General features: G+C 43.0%; 1 protein-coding gene across 3 annotated transcripts in view; it reads right to left on the bottom strand.

The window, feature by feature from the left end:
• Positions 1 to 18,139, bottom strand: part of EPHA6 (EPH receptor A6) — a 978,007-nt gene that overhangs the window by 215,954 nt on the left and 743,914 nt on the right. For all 3 annotated transcript variants that reach the window (XM_019476566.2, XM_059720587.1, XM_059720588.1), the window contains 2 exons: positions 13,892 to 13,962; positions 5,912 to 6,037 (listed from right to left, as the gene is read on the bottom strand). In XM_019476566.2, the coding sequence (XP_019332111.1) occupies positions 5,912 to 6,037; positions 13,892 to 13,962 (197 nt within the window). The remainder of the gene's footprint in view (positions 1 to 5,911; positions 6,038 to 13,891; positions 13,963 to 18,139) is intronic.

The raw sequence follows: 18,139 nt of genomic DNA, 5'->3' as shown, positions 1-18,139 counted from the left end.
AGGAGTAGGTAGATTCCTCCTCCTTGCCCAATACTCTTGGGTGTTCCTCCCAGCCCAGGAGCAGGGTTAGGGAAGGGGAACCTCCCCACTGCTACTGCTGCCATTACTTCCAGCTGAATCCCTGACCAGAAGTGGGCAGGAGCAGCTCTGGAGCTTCTTCCTTCCCCAGGGAAAATGGGACCCATGGAAACAGCAGGCAGGGGAGGGGAGAGGAGGTGCTGTTGAGCACAGAGTGGAGAGAAGAGGGTGCTGAGAGGGTGGGGGTATAGATTCTTACATAAATCAGAGACTTAAAAGAAGTCTATGGCTACTGCTCCCAAGGCATGGTCTGCCAACCCCAATGATGGAGGCAGGGGAGCTGGAAGGAGGGGGTGAATCCATGCCTGTAGCACTGGTGGCTGCTTCTTTACAAAATCCTGAATTTCCTCATAGCAGCAGTGAAAGCCCAGGTTTAGGTCAGTTGCAAGTTATTTATCACTATGTCAACTAACCTTGTTCATGTGAATCTGTATCACTGCTAGATCAATTGTGGGCTGCTGTGTGATTCCTCAGGTTCCCCTCCCACTCTGCATACTTTGTTGTAGTGGACTGGGGATTAGCACTGTGTTTCAATGTATCTGGAGGGTGCAGTGGCTGATAGGGCGAGTAAGGGAAATAATACATACGTTCTATGTTCGAAAATCTTCAGAGGTGTATCACATGGGGGCTAATCTTTAAGCGCATGAAAGATTAGTGTGCCTCTCCATCCCCCAAACCCTACAACCATATGCCTCCCCTCCCCATCCCATTAAGCTAACTGCATTTTAGAATATTCTAGCACACAAAAACCTGTTCCTTGCTGTTGGGGACCTTTACTGCTGTGTAGCTATCACAGCACAGGACTGCAAAATTAAATGTTCCTCAATTATATAGCACAAGATGGATACTTTAGTAAGCTCCATATCCTCACTATACTCCCCAACAAACTCACCCATACCTGCTTTAGCCAAGCCTTATATCCAGACCCCTGATATTCCTAGTCAGTGCCCTTTGTATTCTGGCTCTCTCCATCCTGCCTCCAGCCAGTTCCCCCTTCACATAACGAAATGACAGAATCAGGGAATCATAGAAAATGATGGTCAGAAGGGATGTCAGGAGGTCATCTAGTCCAAACCCATGCTCAAAGCAGGACCAGCCCCAATTAGATCATTCCAGTCAAAGCTCTGTCTACCTCCAAGGATGCAGATTCCACAACCTCTGAGTAGCCTGTTCCACTGCTTTACTACCCTTCTCATGAGAAAGTTTTTCCACACATTTTTTTACTACCCCAACCCTCCTTGTTGCAACTTGAGATGATTGCTCCTTGTTTTGTCATCTGCCACCACTGAGCAGAGTCTAGCTCCATGCTCTTTGGAGTCACTCTCCAGGTAGTTGAAGGCTGCTATTAAATCCCCTCTTAGTCTTCTCTTCTCCAGGCTAAATAAGCCCAGTTCCTTCAGTCTCTCCTCACAAGTCATGTACCCAGCCCCATAACCATTTTGTTGCCCTCCATTGGACTCTCTCCAATGTGTCCACATCCTTTCTGTAGTGGGGGCCCCAAAACTGGACACAGTACTCTAGATGTGGCCTCAGTAGTGCCAAATAGAGGGGAATAATTGCTTCCCTCAATCTGCTGGCAACACTCCTACTAATGCAGACCAGTGCGCCATTAGCCTTCTTCACATCAAGGGCACAGGTCCTTTCTGTAGAACTGCTGCTTAGCTAGTAGGTCCACAGCCTGTACCCATGCATGGGATTTTTCTGTCCTAAGTGCAGGACTTTGCACTTCTTATTGAACTTCATGAGATTTCTTTTGATTCAATCCTTCAATTTGTTGAGGTCTCTTTGAATCCTAGCCCTATCCTCCAGCATATCTACTACTCCCCCCAAGCTTGGTGTCATTTGCAAACTTGCTAAGGGTGCAATCCATCCCATCTTCCAGATCATTAATGAAGATAGTGAACAAAACCAGCCCCAGGATCAACTCTTGGGGCACTCTATCTCATACCATCTGCCAACTAGATATCAAGCCATTGATTACTACCCTCTAAGCCTGATGATCCAGCCTGTTTTCTATTTATCTTACAGTCCATTCATCCAATCTCTACTTCCTTACCTTGCTTGCCAGAATGTTGTGGAAGGCTCTATCAAAAGCTTTGCTAAAAATCAAGGTATGTCACATCCACTGCTCTCCCTGCATCCAAAGAGTCAGTCATCTCATCATAGAAAGCAATCAGATTGGTCAGGCATGACTCATGCATACCTTAATTTTGTACTTATAATGTTCTGGATGTTCAAATTTGGGTGACCTGCACAGTTTACAGTTCCTACACTCAAGTCTGATTCATGCACAGGGAAAGGAGACCATATTAAGTGGACTTAAAAACTCAGACTCCCCCAAATGCAAAGAGCTCCATGGATCTTGGTTCCCACTTGGGGAGATGGAGAGAGGGATTCAGTTTCACTAGAGGGACAGACTTCCCCAAGATCCCAGTTTATACAGAAAAGTAGGGAGGACTTAGACCTGCCCAAAAAGGCATAAATGCCAGAGGTTTTGAGCATTAAGCTTATGCCAATTTGTAGATCTTGATTTCTTGTTGAGCCTTGTTTTGTGTTCAGTACTGCCTCCCAAAACGGTGGTGGAGGTCAGCAGCTGGCAGTCTTGAGGGTAAGGTAATTGGGACCCTTTGGGGTGCAATCAGAACCAGAGGCTGATTTCTTAGGTTTGTGTAAAAAGAGGTGGTAACCTCTGTTAACCTTAAGAGCCTGTGATATGTTGTGACAGGGGACCATCTCCGTGGCCACTCAGATCATTGGCTTGCCCACCTGTCTAGGGCAGTCCACCCACCTGCCATGACTTTGATGTATCTAATTAATTGTTTATATGGTGGGAGGCTGCCCATTTACTGCCTGATGCTAAGGGAATTATACACGTCTCTGAACCTCCGCATATACCATGTCCTGTCTCACAGATGGCATCACTATATAGCTTCGGCCCCATGATGGACCTCCTATGCCCTTCTATGCTCCTTCTATGTCCACCTGGTGTTTGGACCCCAAGCTGGATCCCTCCTTCTCAGGCAGTCTAATCTCCACCCTCATTCTGGGCTGCCAAACTCCCTGAACCCTCTTGGCAGTGGCCCCCTCTAGGACCTTTGGCCACACAGACCCTGGCTTCACCTCTAGGCCAGTCAGAACCCCAGGCCCCTGGCTCTGGGTGTCCCTAGCAGTGGGTGCTCTGGCACTTTGAACCTTCTGGTCCTGGCCCCAGCATTGACCAGTCAAGGGTTTCTCTGGTCAGGTTCTTGAGCAGCTAGCCCTCTTCCTCTCATATGGGTCTGCCTTCTCAGGCCCATCCAAACACAGCTCACTCGATCACTAAGGGCAGCCTATGCATAGTCCTTCAGGCCCAACTATGTGGACCTTACTCTACACGGCCCACACACACATGCCTCTTTACTGGGGCCACTATACCACCCCCTCACCTGGGCTACTAGGCCTTATGCCCCTTGGGCATCAGGCCTCTGATGTCATACCTGGACCCCTTGCCTGTCCCCTCTACAGGTTAACCCACCAGGTCATGGGGCTGAGGCTATATGGCACCCCATGCTTGCCTTTCATAGATTCATAGCTGTTAAGGTCAGAAGGGACCTCAGCAGATCATCGAGTCCAACCCCCTGCCCTGGGCTGGAAAGACTGCTGGGGTCAGGTGACCCCAGTCAGTGCTCATCCAGTATCCTATTAAAGGCCCCCCAAGATAGGGGAGAGCACCACTTCCCTTTGAAACCCATTCCAGATTCTTGCAACCCTTAACATAAAGTTCTTCCTGATGTCTAACTTGAATCTGCTTTCTGTCAGTTTGTGGCCATTATTTCTAGTTGCTCCAAGGGGTGCCCTGGTAAACAGAGCATCTCCTATCCCTTGTTGTCCCTCCAATGAATTTGTAGGTGGCCACAAGATCACCTCTCAGGGAGGCACTGGCATGGCATTTCCTGGGGACCACCCTGCCACAGACAGCCCATCCCTTCCCTAGAAGGGTGTAGTTTTAGGTCATGCTCCAGGACCAGGAACCTCCTCCATCCCCATAGTTCCTACCCTGAACCTCCAGGTGTTCTGGGAGCAGGAGCTCTGGCTGGGCAATATTATCCCTCTGGCTCTCTGCAGCAACTGCCCACTCAGCTCTGAGGACCTGGGTTTATAGTGAGGCTGCCCAGCTCCATCCTCCAATCCAGAGTCCCCTTCTGGTCATGTGCTTGCCTCATTAAGCTGCACTGCACCTGCCAGCTGTTCCACAGCCTGTTTAAGCCTCTTAAAGTGGGAGGCACCAAAGGTGCCCTGCCTCACATGTATCAAAACCTGTTCATTGTCAGCTCATTGTCATTTCAGCACCCATCAAGGTGATCTGTATCCTGATGAGCTTGAAAGCCTTGTAAATACGTGTACTTGCATGCAAAATATAATCCGTTTGGTTCATATGAGTTAGTCTCACAGTCAGGCAAACCAAATCTTTTCTTACATCTTTAATTTTGTTTCCTCCTAAGAGTAATAGGTGTGATATACTAGTCTTGGTAAAACAGATATGATTGAGATCATTTGGGAGACAATCAGAGCTAGCTGCAAAAAACAGTTAGAAGTTGTCAAGATTATGAAAAACAGGTTTTCTTTTGAGGGGGAGTCTGTATATTGGGCACCCTAATTCAAATATCTCCTAATTTGGAACAGTAATTATACACTACAATTCCTTGAGCAACACTAAGTTTCAGGACAATCCAAGTAAGCCAATGGCTTTTAGAGCATGCAGGAGGGTGGATATTTAATCAAAAAGGGGTTGAATTTATATTTTAGCAATGCTATCGTTTCACTATAATATTATATGAAAGGACATGTAATAGCTTCAATGCTATCCCATTTACTTCCTAACCCAGGGGTAGGCAAAATGCGGCCTGGGGACTGGATGTGGCCTGCCAGGCCATTCTATCAGGTCCACGGAGCCCCTAAAAATGTAGAAAATGAACATTTATCAGCCCTGGGATGCCTGTCATGCGGCTCTTGATGGCTTGCCAAAACTCAGTAAGCGGCCCTCTGCCCAAAATAATTGCCTGCCCCTGTTCTAACCCATTACTTGGCAAATATGTATTTGTTCTGTCTATACCTACCTGCCCTAAATTGTTCTTTTAAGTGTAATAAAGTATCTTCATGTCTCTATCCTTTTCTGGAGACCGTCTCTCTGAATTCAGAAATGAGATAGGCACCAGTGTTCTCTGCAGTCAAACTAAAACTTTGCTCTTTGCCTTTTAAGAAAATTTTAAAAATACCTTCTTATGAGTATTCATCCATTCATCCCTAAAGTCACACACACTTGCTTTCTGGAGACAAAGTTCCCTAGATTACCTTACCCAGTTTATGAAGGGAAGGAAGACTAATGGTCCACTTGTGATTGCTGTTCTCCTTTTACTGAAGAGGAAAGAGGAAACCCAGCACAGGTCTCTAACAAGCAAAACAGGAGCAGCTGAATGATAGAGAGAACTTCACAGTCCATCTTTTCCATGTGCCACTTATCTGGACGTATTATGTGGAAGGAAGCTCATTGGCCTTTATCAGCCAGATTTCCATTGTCTTGTGGGAATAACTGGCTCCCACTTCCTTCATCTAGGTTTGTCAGAGTAGAATACACCTTGTCCTGCTTTCTGGAATTGGCAGGATAGGAACATTTTCTATTACTGCACCATAGATCTGAGTGTAAGAGTTGTTTTGGAGTGCACTGGGAAATGGGAAACTGTACACATTTCATAAAATATCTGATCACCTAGCACTGTGCTGTGATTTGAAAATGGCAGTTGTCTAAGAGAGGCAGTTATCATTGTTAATGATCTTTAAATAAGCGTGCTTTTACCTGCCCCAATTACTCTCTCAATACGAATTCTTGAAGGATCTATCTCCTTTGCAAACTCATGGACAGCAAGAGAGGGGTCTTCATATGTGTCTGGATCAATGTATGTTTTGACACCTGGGAAATGCACTGCAAAGAAAGAAAACATATTAAGGTTATCACAGTTGTCACATACAAACTGAAAATTATAGTGAATAAAAATTACTAAAACTAATCTCAGAAATGCACAACAGGTGGCAAGTGTATTGGCAGTAACAGATCTTCCAAGGATTAAATAAGTATGAAAATAAAAGTCCCTCACACCCTCAAGGTCTTTCTAGGCGAGACTTCAGAGATACTGAGGAAATGAGGCAACAGGAGTAAAAGTCTATATTTGGATCAATAGAGGACTTCAGATCTACCAATCCAGCACTTACCAATATGAAAACCCATCCATTGATTTAAAAATAGGAGTCCCTTCCCCTTCTGAACTCCCACCAGGCTTTAAAGTAGGGTGACCATATGGGACAATGTCAAATCCAGGGAAATGTCCCTATCCCCCTCAAGTCAGCAATGGTTCTGCAGGCAGAGGCAGGGATGGGGTTGGGGGTGGTGCAGCTCTAGCATTACTATTCAGGCAGCTAAGGGAGTCAATGACCCATTAATGACCCATTGTTCTTTACTTCACAGATGTTAACAATCATTTCCCCACTAATTAACTTATTTTAGGGCAATTTTGCTGTCTGCTAGGGCTTCCGATTTCACAGACTGTGCCACTCTGCCTCCCCACCCTACACTCCGTGCCTGAGAAGCTCATTTTAAATTTTACCAGCCAGCTGGGACTAGCCTGTCAAATGCAGGACTGTCATGAAATGCAGGAAGTCTGAAATGCATGACTGAGATGCAGAGCAGAGTCAAAGGTGCTGTCTATAGTATAGACATCCCAGAGACAGTTGGACTTCCATTGTAACAGATCTAAAGTCATCTTGATGTTTATTCCTTGAACAATTTATCAACAAAATACAACCATCTGTCCAATATTTTAAAAGCAGCACTTGGTAATCTGTGGGACTGTCCCAGGATGCATGGCACCCTACTTTTAAGTGTGGTTTATAATCTGGGATGTGAATCTGTCGCCCTCACATTGAGGGTGACTTTGCTATGTGATAAGTACAATAATAATTCAGTGGAATTACTTAAGGAGTAATCTACTCCTCAATATGAGTGAATATGACAGAAATGAGCTCCACAGACAACAAAAGGATCAAATCAGACAGGATTGTAATCATGGCTGTTGATGTATGAATCCTTCAGCTGACCACTCAATCCTTATGCTTGAGATTCTCCACAGTAAAAAGTCAGAAAAACAGCTTGTGGAACCTGTGTTGACAGCACAACTTAAAGAACCATGGTTACTATGGGCTGAGCAATGGATGTTCTTTCTTCAATTTTTGTCCACTGTTATAAGCAGTTGTATATGTGCTGGAAGTAGGTACATGATGTTTTACTTGATTAATAATTTCAGGACAGTCCTACAAAACTGACCTACATGAGGGAAAGCAAAATCATGCATGTGTGGGATTGAGGTCCACATAGCTGTTCTACATATTTCAGATATGTGCCCTTGACAGGCAGAGAGAAAGCTTGCTGAGGTCTAACAGAATGAGCTCTAGGAGAAATGTTAGCTTGGACAAAGTCAGACACCTACTGGGAAAACAAAACATCTATAAGCCTTCCCTTTTACCCTGCCATCAGATGCCTTGAATAGTTTATGCACTACTGAATGATTTTGTTTTATCTAAACACAATGGCAAAGCTCTCGCTACATGTATGTCTTTGCTTTATTCAAGACAGCAAGAGTGAGACAGCAAGAGAGAAAGACTAAAAGAAGAAATCTAGGATGCAATTAATATAAAAGTAGATTTACAGGGAATTCCAGATACCTGGGGTAGGAATTTAGGGTGAAGTATAAAGGTTCCCTTGTTCATGGCAAAACATGGCATAGAGATGACATGACATAAGAACCTGAATCTCTCCAGTCCTCCTAGATGATTCAGTGGAAAGCCAAAGAGTGATGTTTTTATGACATGACTGGAATAACAGAGACTTGGTGGGATAGCTTGCATGACTGGAGCACTGATGTGGATGGGTACAAACTGTTCAGGAAATTCAGGCAGAGGAGAAGAGGAGGAGGGGCTGTGCTTTATGTAAAATAGCTGTATGATTGCTCACAGTTCTGGTATGAACTGCAGACAGGCCTGGTGAAAGTCTCTGCATTAGGGTCAGAGGAGAGAGCAACTAGGGTGATGTCATGGCAAGTATCTATTAAAGACCACCAGACCAGGAAGATAAGGTGGACGAGGCGTTCTTCGAACAGCTAGCAAAAGTTTCCTGATTGGAGTCCTTGGTTCTCATGGGGGACTTCAGTCAATCTGATATTTGCTGGGAGGGCAATGCAGCAGTGCAGAGGTAATCCAGGAAGTTTTTGGAGAGTGTTGGGGACAACTTTCTGGTGCAAGTGTTGGAAAAGCCAACTAGGGTCTGTACTCTTGACCTGATGCTCAAAAACAGGAAAGAATTGGTAGGGGATGTAACAGTGGATGGCAACTTGGATAGCAGCAACCATGAGATGGTTGAGTTCAGGATCATGCAGAAAAGAAGGAAGAAGAGCTGCAGAGTATGGACCCGGGACTTCAGAAGACCAGATTTTGACTCACCCAGGGAACTGATGGGCAGGATACCCTGGGAAGCCAGTTTGAGGGGGAAAGGAGTTCATGAGAGCTGGTTGTATTTTAAAGAAACCTTACTGAAGGTACATCATTGGAATGTGCAAGAAGACTAGCACATGTGGCAGAAGAGCAGCTTGGCTTAGCAGGAAGCTCTTCAGTGAACTAAAACAAAAATGAAGCTTACAAGAAATGGAAACTTGGACACAATGAGGGAGGAGCATAAGAATATTGCTCAGGCATGCAGGGATGATATCAGGAAGGCCAAAGCACAATTGGAGTTGGAGCTAGCAAGGGACGTGAAGAGTAACAAGAAGGGTTTCTACAAGTATGTCAGTAAGAAGAGGAAGATCAGGGAAAGTGTGGGTCTCTTATGGAATGGGTGAGGCAACCTAGTGACAGAGGATGCAGAAAAGGCTGAAGTACTCAAAGCCTTTTTTACCTCAGTCTTTACAGATAAGGTCAGCTCCCAGACTGCATCAGGCAGCACAGTTTGGTGAGGAGGTGAACAGCTAGCAGTGGCAAGAGAACATGTTAAGGACTATTTAGAGAAGTTAGATATATACAAGTTCATGGGGCCAAATATGATGCACTGGAGGGTGCTGAGGGAGTTGGCTGATGTGATGGTACAGCCCCTGGCCATTATCTTTGAAAACTTGTGGCAACTGAGAGAGGTCCTGGATGATTGGAAAAGGGCAAATGTAATGCCCATCTTTAGGAAAGGGAAGAAGGAGGAAGTGAGGTGCTACAGACCTGTCAGTCTCACCTCAGTCCCTGGAAAAATCATGGAGCAGGTCTTCAAAGAATCCATTTCTAAGCAGTTGGAGGAGTAGAAGGTGGTTATAAAGAGTCAGCAAGGTTTCCCCAAGAGGAAGTCATGCCTGACCAACCTGATTGCCTTCTATGATGAGATGACTGACTCTGTGGATGTGGGGAGAGCTGTGGACGCAAAATACCTCAACTTTAGCAAGGCTTCTGATATAGTCTCCCACAACATTCTAGCAAGCAAGCTAAGGAAGTATGCATTGGGTTAGTGGACTGTAAGGTCGATAGAAAACTGTTTGGATCACTGGGCTCAAAGGGTAGTGGTCAATAGCTCGATGTCTAGTTGACAGCCAGTATCAAGTGCAATGCCCCAAAGGGCATTGCATCGATTTGGGTACCAGTTTTGTTCAATATCTTTATCAGTGACCTGGAAGATAGGATGGAGAGCACCCTCATCAAGACTGCAGATGACACCAAGCTGGGGGGAGTACTAGACATGCTGGAGGGTAGGGCTAGGATTCAGAGACCTTGACAAATTGGAGGATTGGACCAAAAGAAATCTCATGAAGTTCAGTAAGGAGAAGTGCAGGGTCCATCACTTAGGATGGAAGAATCCCACACACCAGTACAGGCTGGGGACTGACTGGTGAAACGGCAGCTCTGCAGAAAAAAATCTGTGGGATTCAGTGGGCAATAAGCTGAACATGAGCCAGCAGCATGCCCTCATTTTGAAGAAAGCTAATGTTATACTGGGATGAATTAGTAGGAACATTACAAGCAGATCAATGGAAGTGATTCTCCCCCTCTATTCAGCACTGGTGAGGCCACATTTGGAATAAAATGTCCAGTTTTGGGGCCACTACAGAAAGGATGTGGAGAAATTGGAGAGAGTCCAGTGGAGGGCAACAAAAAGGGTAAGGGGGCTGGGGCACATGATTTTTGAGGAGAGACTGAGGGAACTGAGTTTATTTAGCCTGGAGAAGAGAAGACTGTCAGGGGATTTAAAAGTATCCTTCAACTACCTGGAGGGAGGTTCAAAAGAGGATGGAGCTAGACTGTTCTTAGTGGTGGCAAGTGACAGAGCAAGGAGCAGCCAGGGAAGATGAGGTTAGATATTAGGAAGGTCTTTCCAACTAGAAAGGTAGTAAAGCACTGGAACAGGCTACCCAGAGAGATTGTGGAATCTCTATCCTTGGAGGATTTTAAGATCTGGGTAAACAAAACCTTGGCTGGGATGAGATAGTTGGGGATGGTCCTGCTTTGAGCAAGGGGGGATGGACTAAATGACCTCCTGAGGTCCCTTCCAACCTAATTTTCTATGATCCTATGACAGGCAATAAAGGGATCTATGGCTATTTAAGTTTTGAGGCAAATATTAAGTTTTACATAAGATAGTATGCATTTAGTCCTTTGTTATTTTGACTGTTTTATCTCTGACTGCTATCAAGTATTTTGTTTGGATGAAGCTGTCTGGTCTCTACATTGTCATCATTATCATACTTCATGATGAGAAATCTCTGGAGCATCAGTCAGTTCTCATGCTGTAACGTGGAGACCCAGTGAAGAAGTGCAGGGTATTACAGGACTCCAATCTGAAAGAAGAGTAGGTACTGAACCTACCATTACAAAGGAGTGCCCAGAGATATGTAGAGCAGAGTCAAAGGTGCTGTCAATAGCATAGATGCCCCACTAAGACAGCTGGACTTCCATTATAACAGATCTAAACTCATCTTGACGTTTATTCCTTGAACAATTTATCAACAAAATACAACCATCTGTCCAATATTTTCAAAACAGCACTTGGTAATTTGCTACCCTCATTTGCAAAGCCATGGTTGAATAGTCTTTTGGATGAACAGATCCAATTTTAGGGAATTCTCTTCTCTGGAGATGGATTTTAGAGGGATTTAGTCTTTTGCCTTCTCCTAAACAGCTTGCATAACCAGAGGGCTAGTTGAGAGATGGGAACAAAAATGTTTAAAACCATTTGTAAAGACTTGATAATTTCTGTCTCCTCTCTTGGAGATGGCTGAGATTGAAGCAGGTTGATGCCAGATGGATTTGGTAGGCTTCAACAGGCCATCATTTATTGGCATGGCTAAACTCCCTGGTGTTGTTGAGTAAAGTATGTTCAAGAGTTTCTGTTGTTTCCCTTGGCCATTTTGAGGAAAATATTAAAGCTTTTGAAATGTATTTTTCTAATATTTGGAAGGCAGAAGCTGATGTAGGTGGGTTCACTGTCTCATCAGGAGAAAATAAGGAATAGCAGCTGGCATTACATGCTCCTTGTTGAGTGAATTATCTTCTTCTCCATTATCTTTCTCTTGCCTCTGAGGTTGAAGAAGCAGAGTTATCCAAATAAGCCAAATCTTCTGCTTAGATAAAGGAGCCAGGACACAATGGATTAAGGTGGCTTCTTGGAATGGGGTGGTACAGATTGCTGGGTGGTCTAGAATGGCCGTGGCTGACACAGTGAGGAGTATTCTTATCATTGGCGATGCATAGGGGGTGCACGTGGGTGCATGTGCACCCCCTGTGATTGGCCATGTACCCCCTGGAAGTGCCATCCGCGAAACTGGAAGTGCACTTCCGGTTTTGCCACTGGTGTAGTGATCGGCCCCTGGGAGACCCCCCCAGACTCAGAAGGCAGCAGTCACCCATGACTCTTATGGTATATGGGTGGATGGTACATCAGAAGGTACTAGTTGAAGTGACACCTATGAAATTTTGACCTCTTCCTAACTCCTCTAAATGGGAGAAGTTAACTTCAAAATCTACTTGTGACAAATTAAATTCTTGGAGTGCAGGCAAATATCTTCATGAGCAGCTACCACTGTAAACACTGAAAACATTAGACTGTTTCAGGGACATAAGGGTGTATTCCTTAGAATACTTCCCTACCTCCCACTGAGCTTCTTAAGGAGGAGATGGGGGACATGGAGGAGATGATACTCTGCTCTATTTGACAGAAGATAGGAAAATAAATATGTTACCTCTGGGGGAAAGGGACAATCCAATTAGGACCTGTAAATAGGGGAGGTTGGTTCAGGTTGCCAACCCTCCAGCAGGTTGCTTTATAATGACCTCCCCACGTCTTCCAATGAAAGTGACTTGTATCAAGACCAGAAGAAATCACTCTATTATATAGGATGTTGGTGCTGAGGTCGTAAATATCAAGATCTTGGACACTAAAGACATAGGTGATGCTGAGAAGGTTACTGCAACTATGAAGGATGTATATGATATGGAGGTATTTTGGACTGAGGTTCTAAGTGCCACGAGGACAGTGCCATGAGCTGTACAGTTTTTGGGTTTTAGTCCAAACTGTCAAAGCTTTCCTATACATTGGTACTAGCTGGAGTACTGGAATGAGTCTTTTCAATTTTGTGGCTGAACGGGGACAGAATAAAGGTGATTCTTTGCTTCTCAGGTCCCAGGGAACAAGCCTCTCTTGAGAGGTACACCTTTCTACCTCAGACAGACACCAATGTTGAAGTAGTGGTAAATGAATGAAGTCTCTGAGAAGAAGCAGCCTGAGACCTTGCAGTGGACTAAGAGTTAAAAGTGGAACTTTCAGACATGAGGAAATTGAGGCTTTTCTTACGACCTCCTAGAGGCTGAGAAGGCCTGTATCAAAGCCTCCAGCAAGAAGAGTTTTAGCCTTGCCCCCAAAGCTTTTTGGACAAGCTTGGAGACAAGTAGCACTGAGAACAGCACCCCAGGATATATATTTCTGAAGCACATAACAGGCACTGAGAGTGTTCGTTGCCGATGCGCACATTACTGTCTCACAACAGGCAGCTTTAATCACTGGTTCTTTAGTCATTGTAATGATCCTTATACTTCTGTAAGGAGGGATGTGGCTTAAGGCTAACAAAAACTTGCTGACTGATAACTATGCCACCATTTTTATAAACCAATGGGCAAAGGGCATTTGCATACAAAGAGTGGAATCTTTAGAAAAGTCATTACACACACACGCACACACACAGATATGTGGGTATAATGACTTTTCTAAAGATTCCACTCTTTGTATGCACATGCCCTTTGCCCATGGGTTTATAAAAATGATGGCATAGTTATGTCAGTAAGGTTTTGTTAGTCTTTAGCCACATCCTTGCATCTATCTATCTATCTATCTATCTATCTATCTATCTATCTATCTATCTATCTATCTATCTATCTATCTATCTATCTATCTATCTATAATATATGTGTGTGTGTACACACAACACACATCACATTTCACATCAGCTGTTATTTTCCCCACTAGCCTGAAAAACTATTGAACTGTACTAATGTTGAAATGCTCACTATAATAAATGTAAATATTTCAATGAAATTTGAGAAGAGAATGCACAGATAAAAAAGAGATCCTTACTGTATAATCAACAGTGGTCTACCCACAATGATTAGCTTACAGGAGCATGGACAAAAGGTGTAGAGAAAGCAATGCTTAATTTTATTTAAAATATGAGAAAGGCATTAAGTAATAAAATGTTGCACAACTTACAATGCCCATTTTGCAAATGAGCCCTTCTTTTCTCTTCAGACTTCATTTTGGCCTTGATGTACCATTGGCATCTTTTTAAAAACAAGAAAACAGAGCTGTAATTAAAAAAACTTATCACATACAGAATAAAACCACATGGCATTTTATGTTCAGTTTTATGACAAACTACTTTGGTTACCAATATTGAACCACCTATACTGAACATAAAGAAAATATCTTTTGTTAAGAATTTTTGAAAGAGTTATGCATTATGAGCAGCTAGAATAAACTACATACAAATAAAAATAAAATGTGGTTGGGCTGATTAGTAGTAAAATGACCTACACTGAAATTCAAATGAGATGCAATAAATCCAAACTTTCCAAATTTAGCTCAAACCAGATACTTCATTTCCAGGTTTGTACCTCTTATCTTTGATTAAAAAATCCTAAAACTTCTTTCAATTTGGTGACAAATAACTAATATTAACTCCTTAATGCCTTACCTTTGTGTTTGGTAGAGGTATAACAAGCAGGGTTTGTGCCCTAGGCAACCCTGCAGGAAAGCACGGGAAAGTGCAGGCAAGGAGAGTGCCATAGGGGTATGGTTCTGAGAACTGAGGGGGAGGGGAAGGCATAGGAGTTTTATCCATGCTGGGGACTAAAAAACAGCCCCTGGCTTCTAACACCACTGCCAGCTGTTGCTCTTATACCCAGCTGCTCCTGCAAGAGCAATGCTGTATGGCTGCTCTTGCTGCTGAGGCATAGAGTCTGCGATGGTGGGAGCAGTTTTGATGCCCCTGTTAAGTTGGTGCTGTGAAACCAAGAGCCCTGCCCAGGGCTGCAAATCATCTGGGATGCTGGGGCACTTTGGTTTAAATTAAACCAGGAAGGGATCTGGGACAGATGCTGCATAAATCGATTTGACCCAGATCAGTTAAGTATGATACTACATTCAACCAGGTTTATCTTAAACCGGTTTCAGCCATTTTCAAACTGGTTTATGTGCACTGAACTTCTGTTCTGTTACAGGTTTAAGCCAGTTTTTGATCACTTAAACCAGTTTGTCTGTAATGTCTGTCCCTAGCCTATGATACTGATAGGCTAAATAAAAGGATTAAGATTGTTGTGTTGGAGTGAGGTTGTAGCCATGATGGCCCAGGAAATTTGCAGGAAATAGGTAAGGATTTTTGTGGGTGATATCTTTAGTAGAACCAAGTTCATGGCTGAGAGAGAATTAGGTTTAAAATTATTTTAGTGTCAAAACTAGACATTTTTTCTGATTGGACCTCTACTCCAATTTGTGCATTTATGCCTTTGTTACCACGGGCAAGATATCAGCAAACATGCAGAGTAAACAAAATGCAGCCAATTGCATGAGTATGATGATGATTCAGTGTATATTTGTAAGTACTTATAATGAACTTCAAACTCAATTTAATTTTGTGAAGCCCTTTTGGTTTTTTTGGCCTCATATTGGACTGGAGTCCCAAGAGGTGTTTTCAGTGAATGAACAGCATAGAGTGATCAATGGTCATTAACATTTAATGAATTTCTATGCCAGTATTCTGGGGCTGCTACTGGGGTTAGCCATGCTATAAGAAACTATTCTTCCCAATCTGGACTATAGGTTAGGGAAATTAAGCAACAGATCATTTCATAAGAAATGTTTGCTTGAAGTGACCACTATGGCTTAGTTGAGATGACACAAGTGACTGAACAGTTATTAAAAAAAAAAAAAAAAGGAAAAAGTCTGCTCTTAGTACGTTTCTCTCGCAAACTGACCAGCTGATAAGAGAAGATGGGCAGCAGGCTGGTACTGAGAAGACTGGGGACCTAGAAAGGACTGACCAAAATCTAGAGCTCTCTTAGAATGGTTACAATAGTGGAGGGAGTCAGGGAGGGAGTTGTGTGCAGATATTAAATATTTTTCAAGGTTTAGTAAACCTATGATGCTTTCTGCATGAGTTAAAAGTTCTGTGTGCTTAGAAATATATTGGCACAATCTGCATGTGAATCTGCATGTGATTTGCTTTCATCATATAGCCCTAACTAAGGAAACAGTAAATAAGAGGTCTCTGGCTTTGGTGGAAATTTTGTGAGTGCCCAAGGTCTTACTGAGACACTTGGGCAAGTCAGAGCTGGTTTTGGGGCCTTGGCCATGGGGTCCCCACTTCCAAAGAGCATGTCAAACACAGGGCTCACACTAGGACTGTGTTCCCAGAAGCCTAGAGCCAAAGAAACTGATTCAGCCAGTGTTTCTCAACTAGGTAATGCAACAGCTTTGTTACAGCATGGACACTGCCACCACCGCTGCTGCAATTGGGTGAAGCTGCCACCAGACCAGGAAAGGCTGTGGGTTGTCTGATAAAACTAAGGCAGGCAGGAGTGCCCAGTTTGCCACATCCCTCCCTGGTTCAACCCTGAATACTCATGTTGCAAACCCTGGTTGAGAACCACTGAGGTAAGTGGAGGCAGTACAATGTGTTTCTCAGCAGAGGTGCCATCACATACAAAAAAGTTATGGAGGATTGCCCTGAATCTTAAAAGGTTGAGAACCTCTACTCTGAATTTTGCCCGTCTCCCCAGCAGGCAAAGAGTATGCAGGGCCTTAGGTTTGAACAAGTACAGAAGCATCTGCCAGCAAGGGGAGCTTGTATGAGTTATAACAACAAATTTCACAGTTTTGGCATATTTTCAGTATTGGTAGCCCCAAGACAAACCAAAAATTAATTTCTCTAATAATCAAAATAAATTATAATAGAATTTAATGATGAATTTCCTGTAATTTACACAGCCATCCCCTATGATTTTTTGTGGCTTTACGTCATTAAAGCTTTCATTTCTATATCTGAAATATGATAGAACTGCTTCCTGTTTGCTCTTAGTGGATAATCATTCACTGAAGTACACAGTTAGGTGCTTATCTTGCCCTGTCTCTCCAATATGAATAGACTCATCAGCAGCCTTGTGATTTGACAGTTCATCAAATTGCTAATTCTAAACAGTGAAACAGAGCACACTTGTATGGTACCAATCCAATCTCTTATGCTGAAATTTGCCTCAAATCCTATAGTAAATTGAGTATTTATTCAAAATTTTCTCACTCCGTCTTCAGAGAATAATTTCCAAAGAATATTCTCTTATCGCTGCATTTAAGCAATACTTCAAAATGAATTCATATCTTATGTAATTGAAATACTGTCATTCAGTATGATGCTAGAAAGCAAAAAGAACCTCTGATGTTCTTAACATTAGCAAATGGAAAAATGAAAGCAGAAAGGATTGAGGAATATTCATTTCAATACTCAGCTTATCCCACTACTTATTTCCTTTCAAGAGAAGCATTCAAATTATATTTCAGGAATTCCAATTGCTGGTTCTACACAATCATTTATTTCAGAAGTTTGTCTTTGGTTGAATACACCTGTATGCCCCTGAAACAGTCTTATGTTTTCAGTGTTTACAGTGGTAGCTGCTCATAAAGATATTTGCCTACACTCCAAGAATTTAATTTGTCAGAAGTAGGTTTTGAAGTTAACTTCTCCCATTTATCTTAATTGAATGTTAACACTGACGGTTCTATTGTTTTACTTCGTCACAAGTGAATAGTACATTAATTTCCATAATGATAGAGACTGTAATTCTTGCTTATAGCAATCAAACGATTTATTGAGACTTTGAGAGTAGTAATTCAAATCCACAAAGACAGACCTTAACTTTCTTTTTAGTTTCCCCAGTTAGGGACAATAACATGACAGAATTAGATAAAACCCTTAGCACTATGGAAAAGATACAGTACTATCTACAAATGATCTGCACTGACCATCTGCACTGACTACAACTTTCTCCACTGCAATGAACAAGAATTGGAAGCAAAAGTCTCATTCCTGTTGTCATAGCTAGAAATCCAGGTGATTTGCCATCCACAAGTCCTACATTCAGTCGTGGGTATATTTCTTATACCTTCATTTAAATGATGAGTAATTAGAGAGCTTATATATATCCTCTAGGCCAGGCTGATTCATTGTGGGCAGACTTTCTTTGGAATGTTGCTCTGTGGAGGTCCTAAGAACATACCAGCAATTCCCCTCTACATCCAACCTCCCAGTTACAAGCTATAGGAACCTGATTGGGTCTTTTCAAATTATTTTTTGCATCCCTCTACTGAGCCTCTTTAGCATTTTTTCTTTTCTTTTCTTTCAGTGAATCTATGCACCAGTTCTTGATATACTATAGAAATGAGCTGTAATGTGTTGTATCAGTAGTG

Source organism: Alligator mississippiensis, chromosome 1 (assembly GCF_030867095.1).
Source record: "Alligator mississippiensis isolate rAllMis1 chromosome 1, rAllMis1, whole genome shotgun sequence".
In the NCBI taxonomy this organism is placed as follows: Eukaryota; Metazoa; Chordata; order Crocodylia; family Alligatoridae; genus Alligator; species Alligator mississippiensis.
This window is presented reverse-complemented; position numbering and strand designations above follow the sequence as displayed.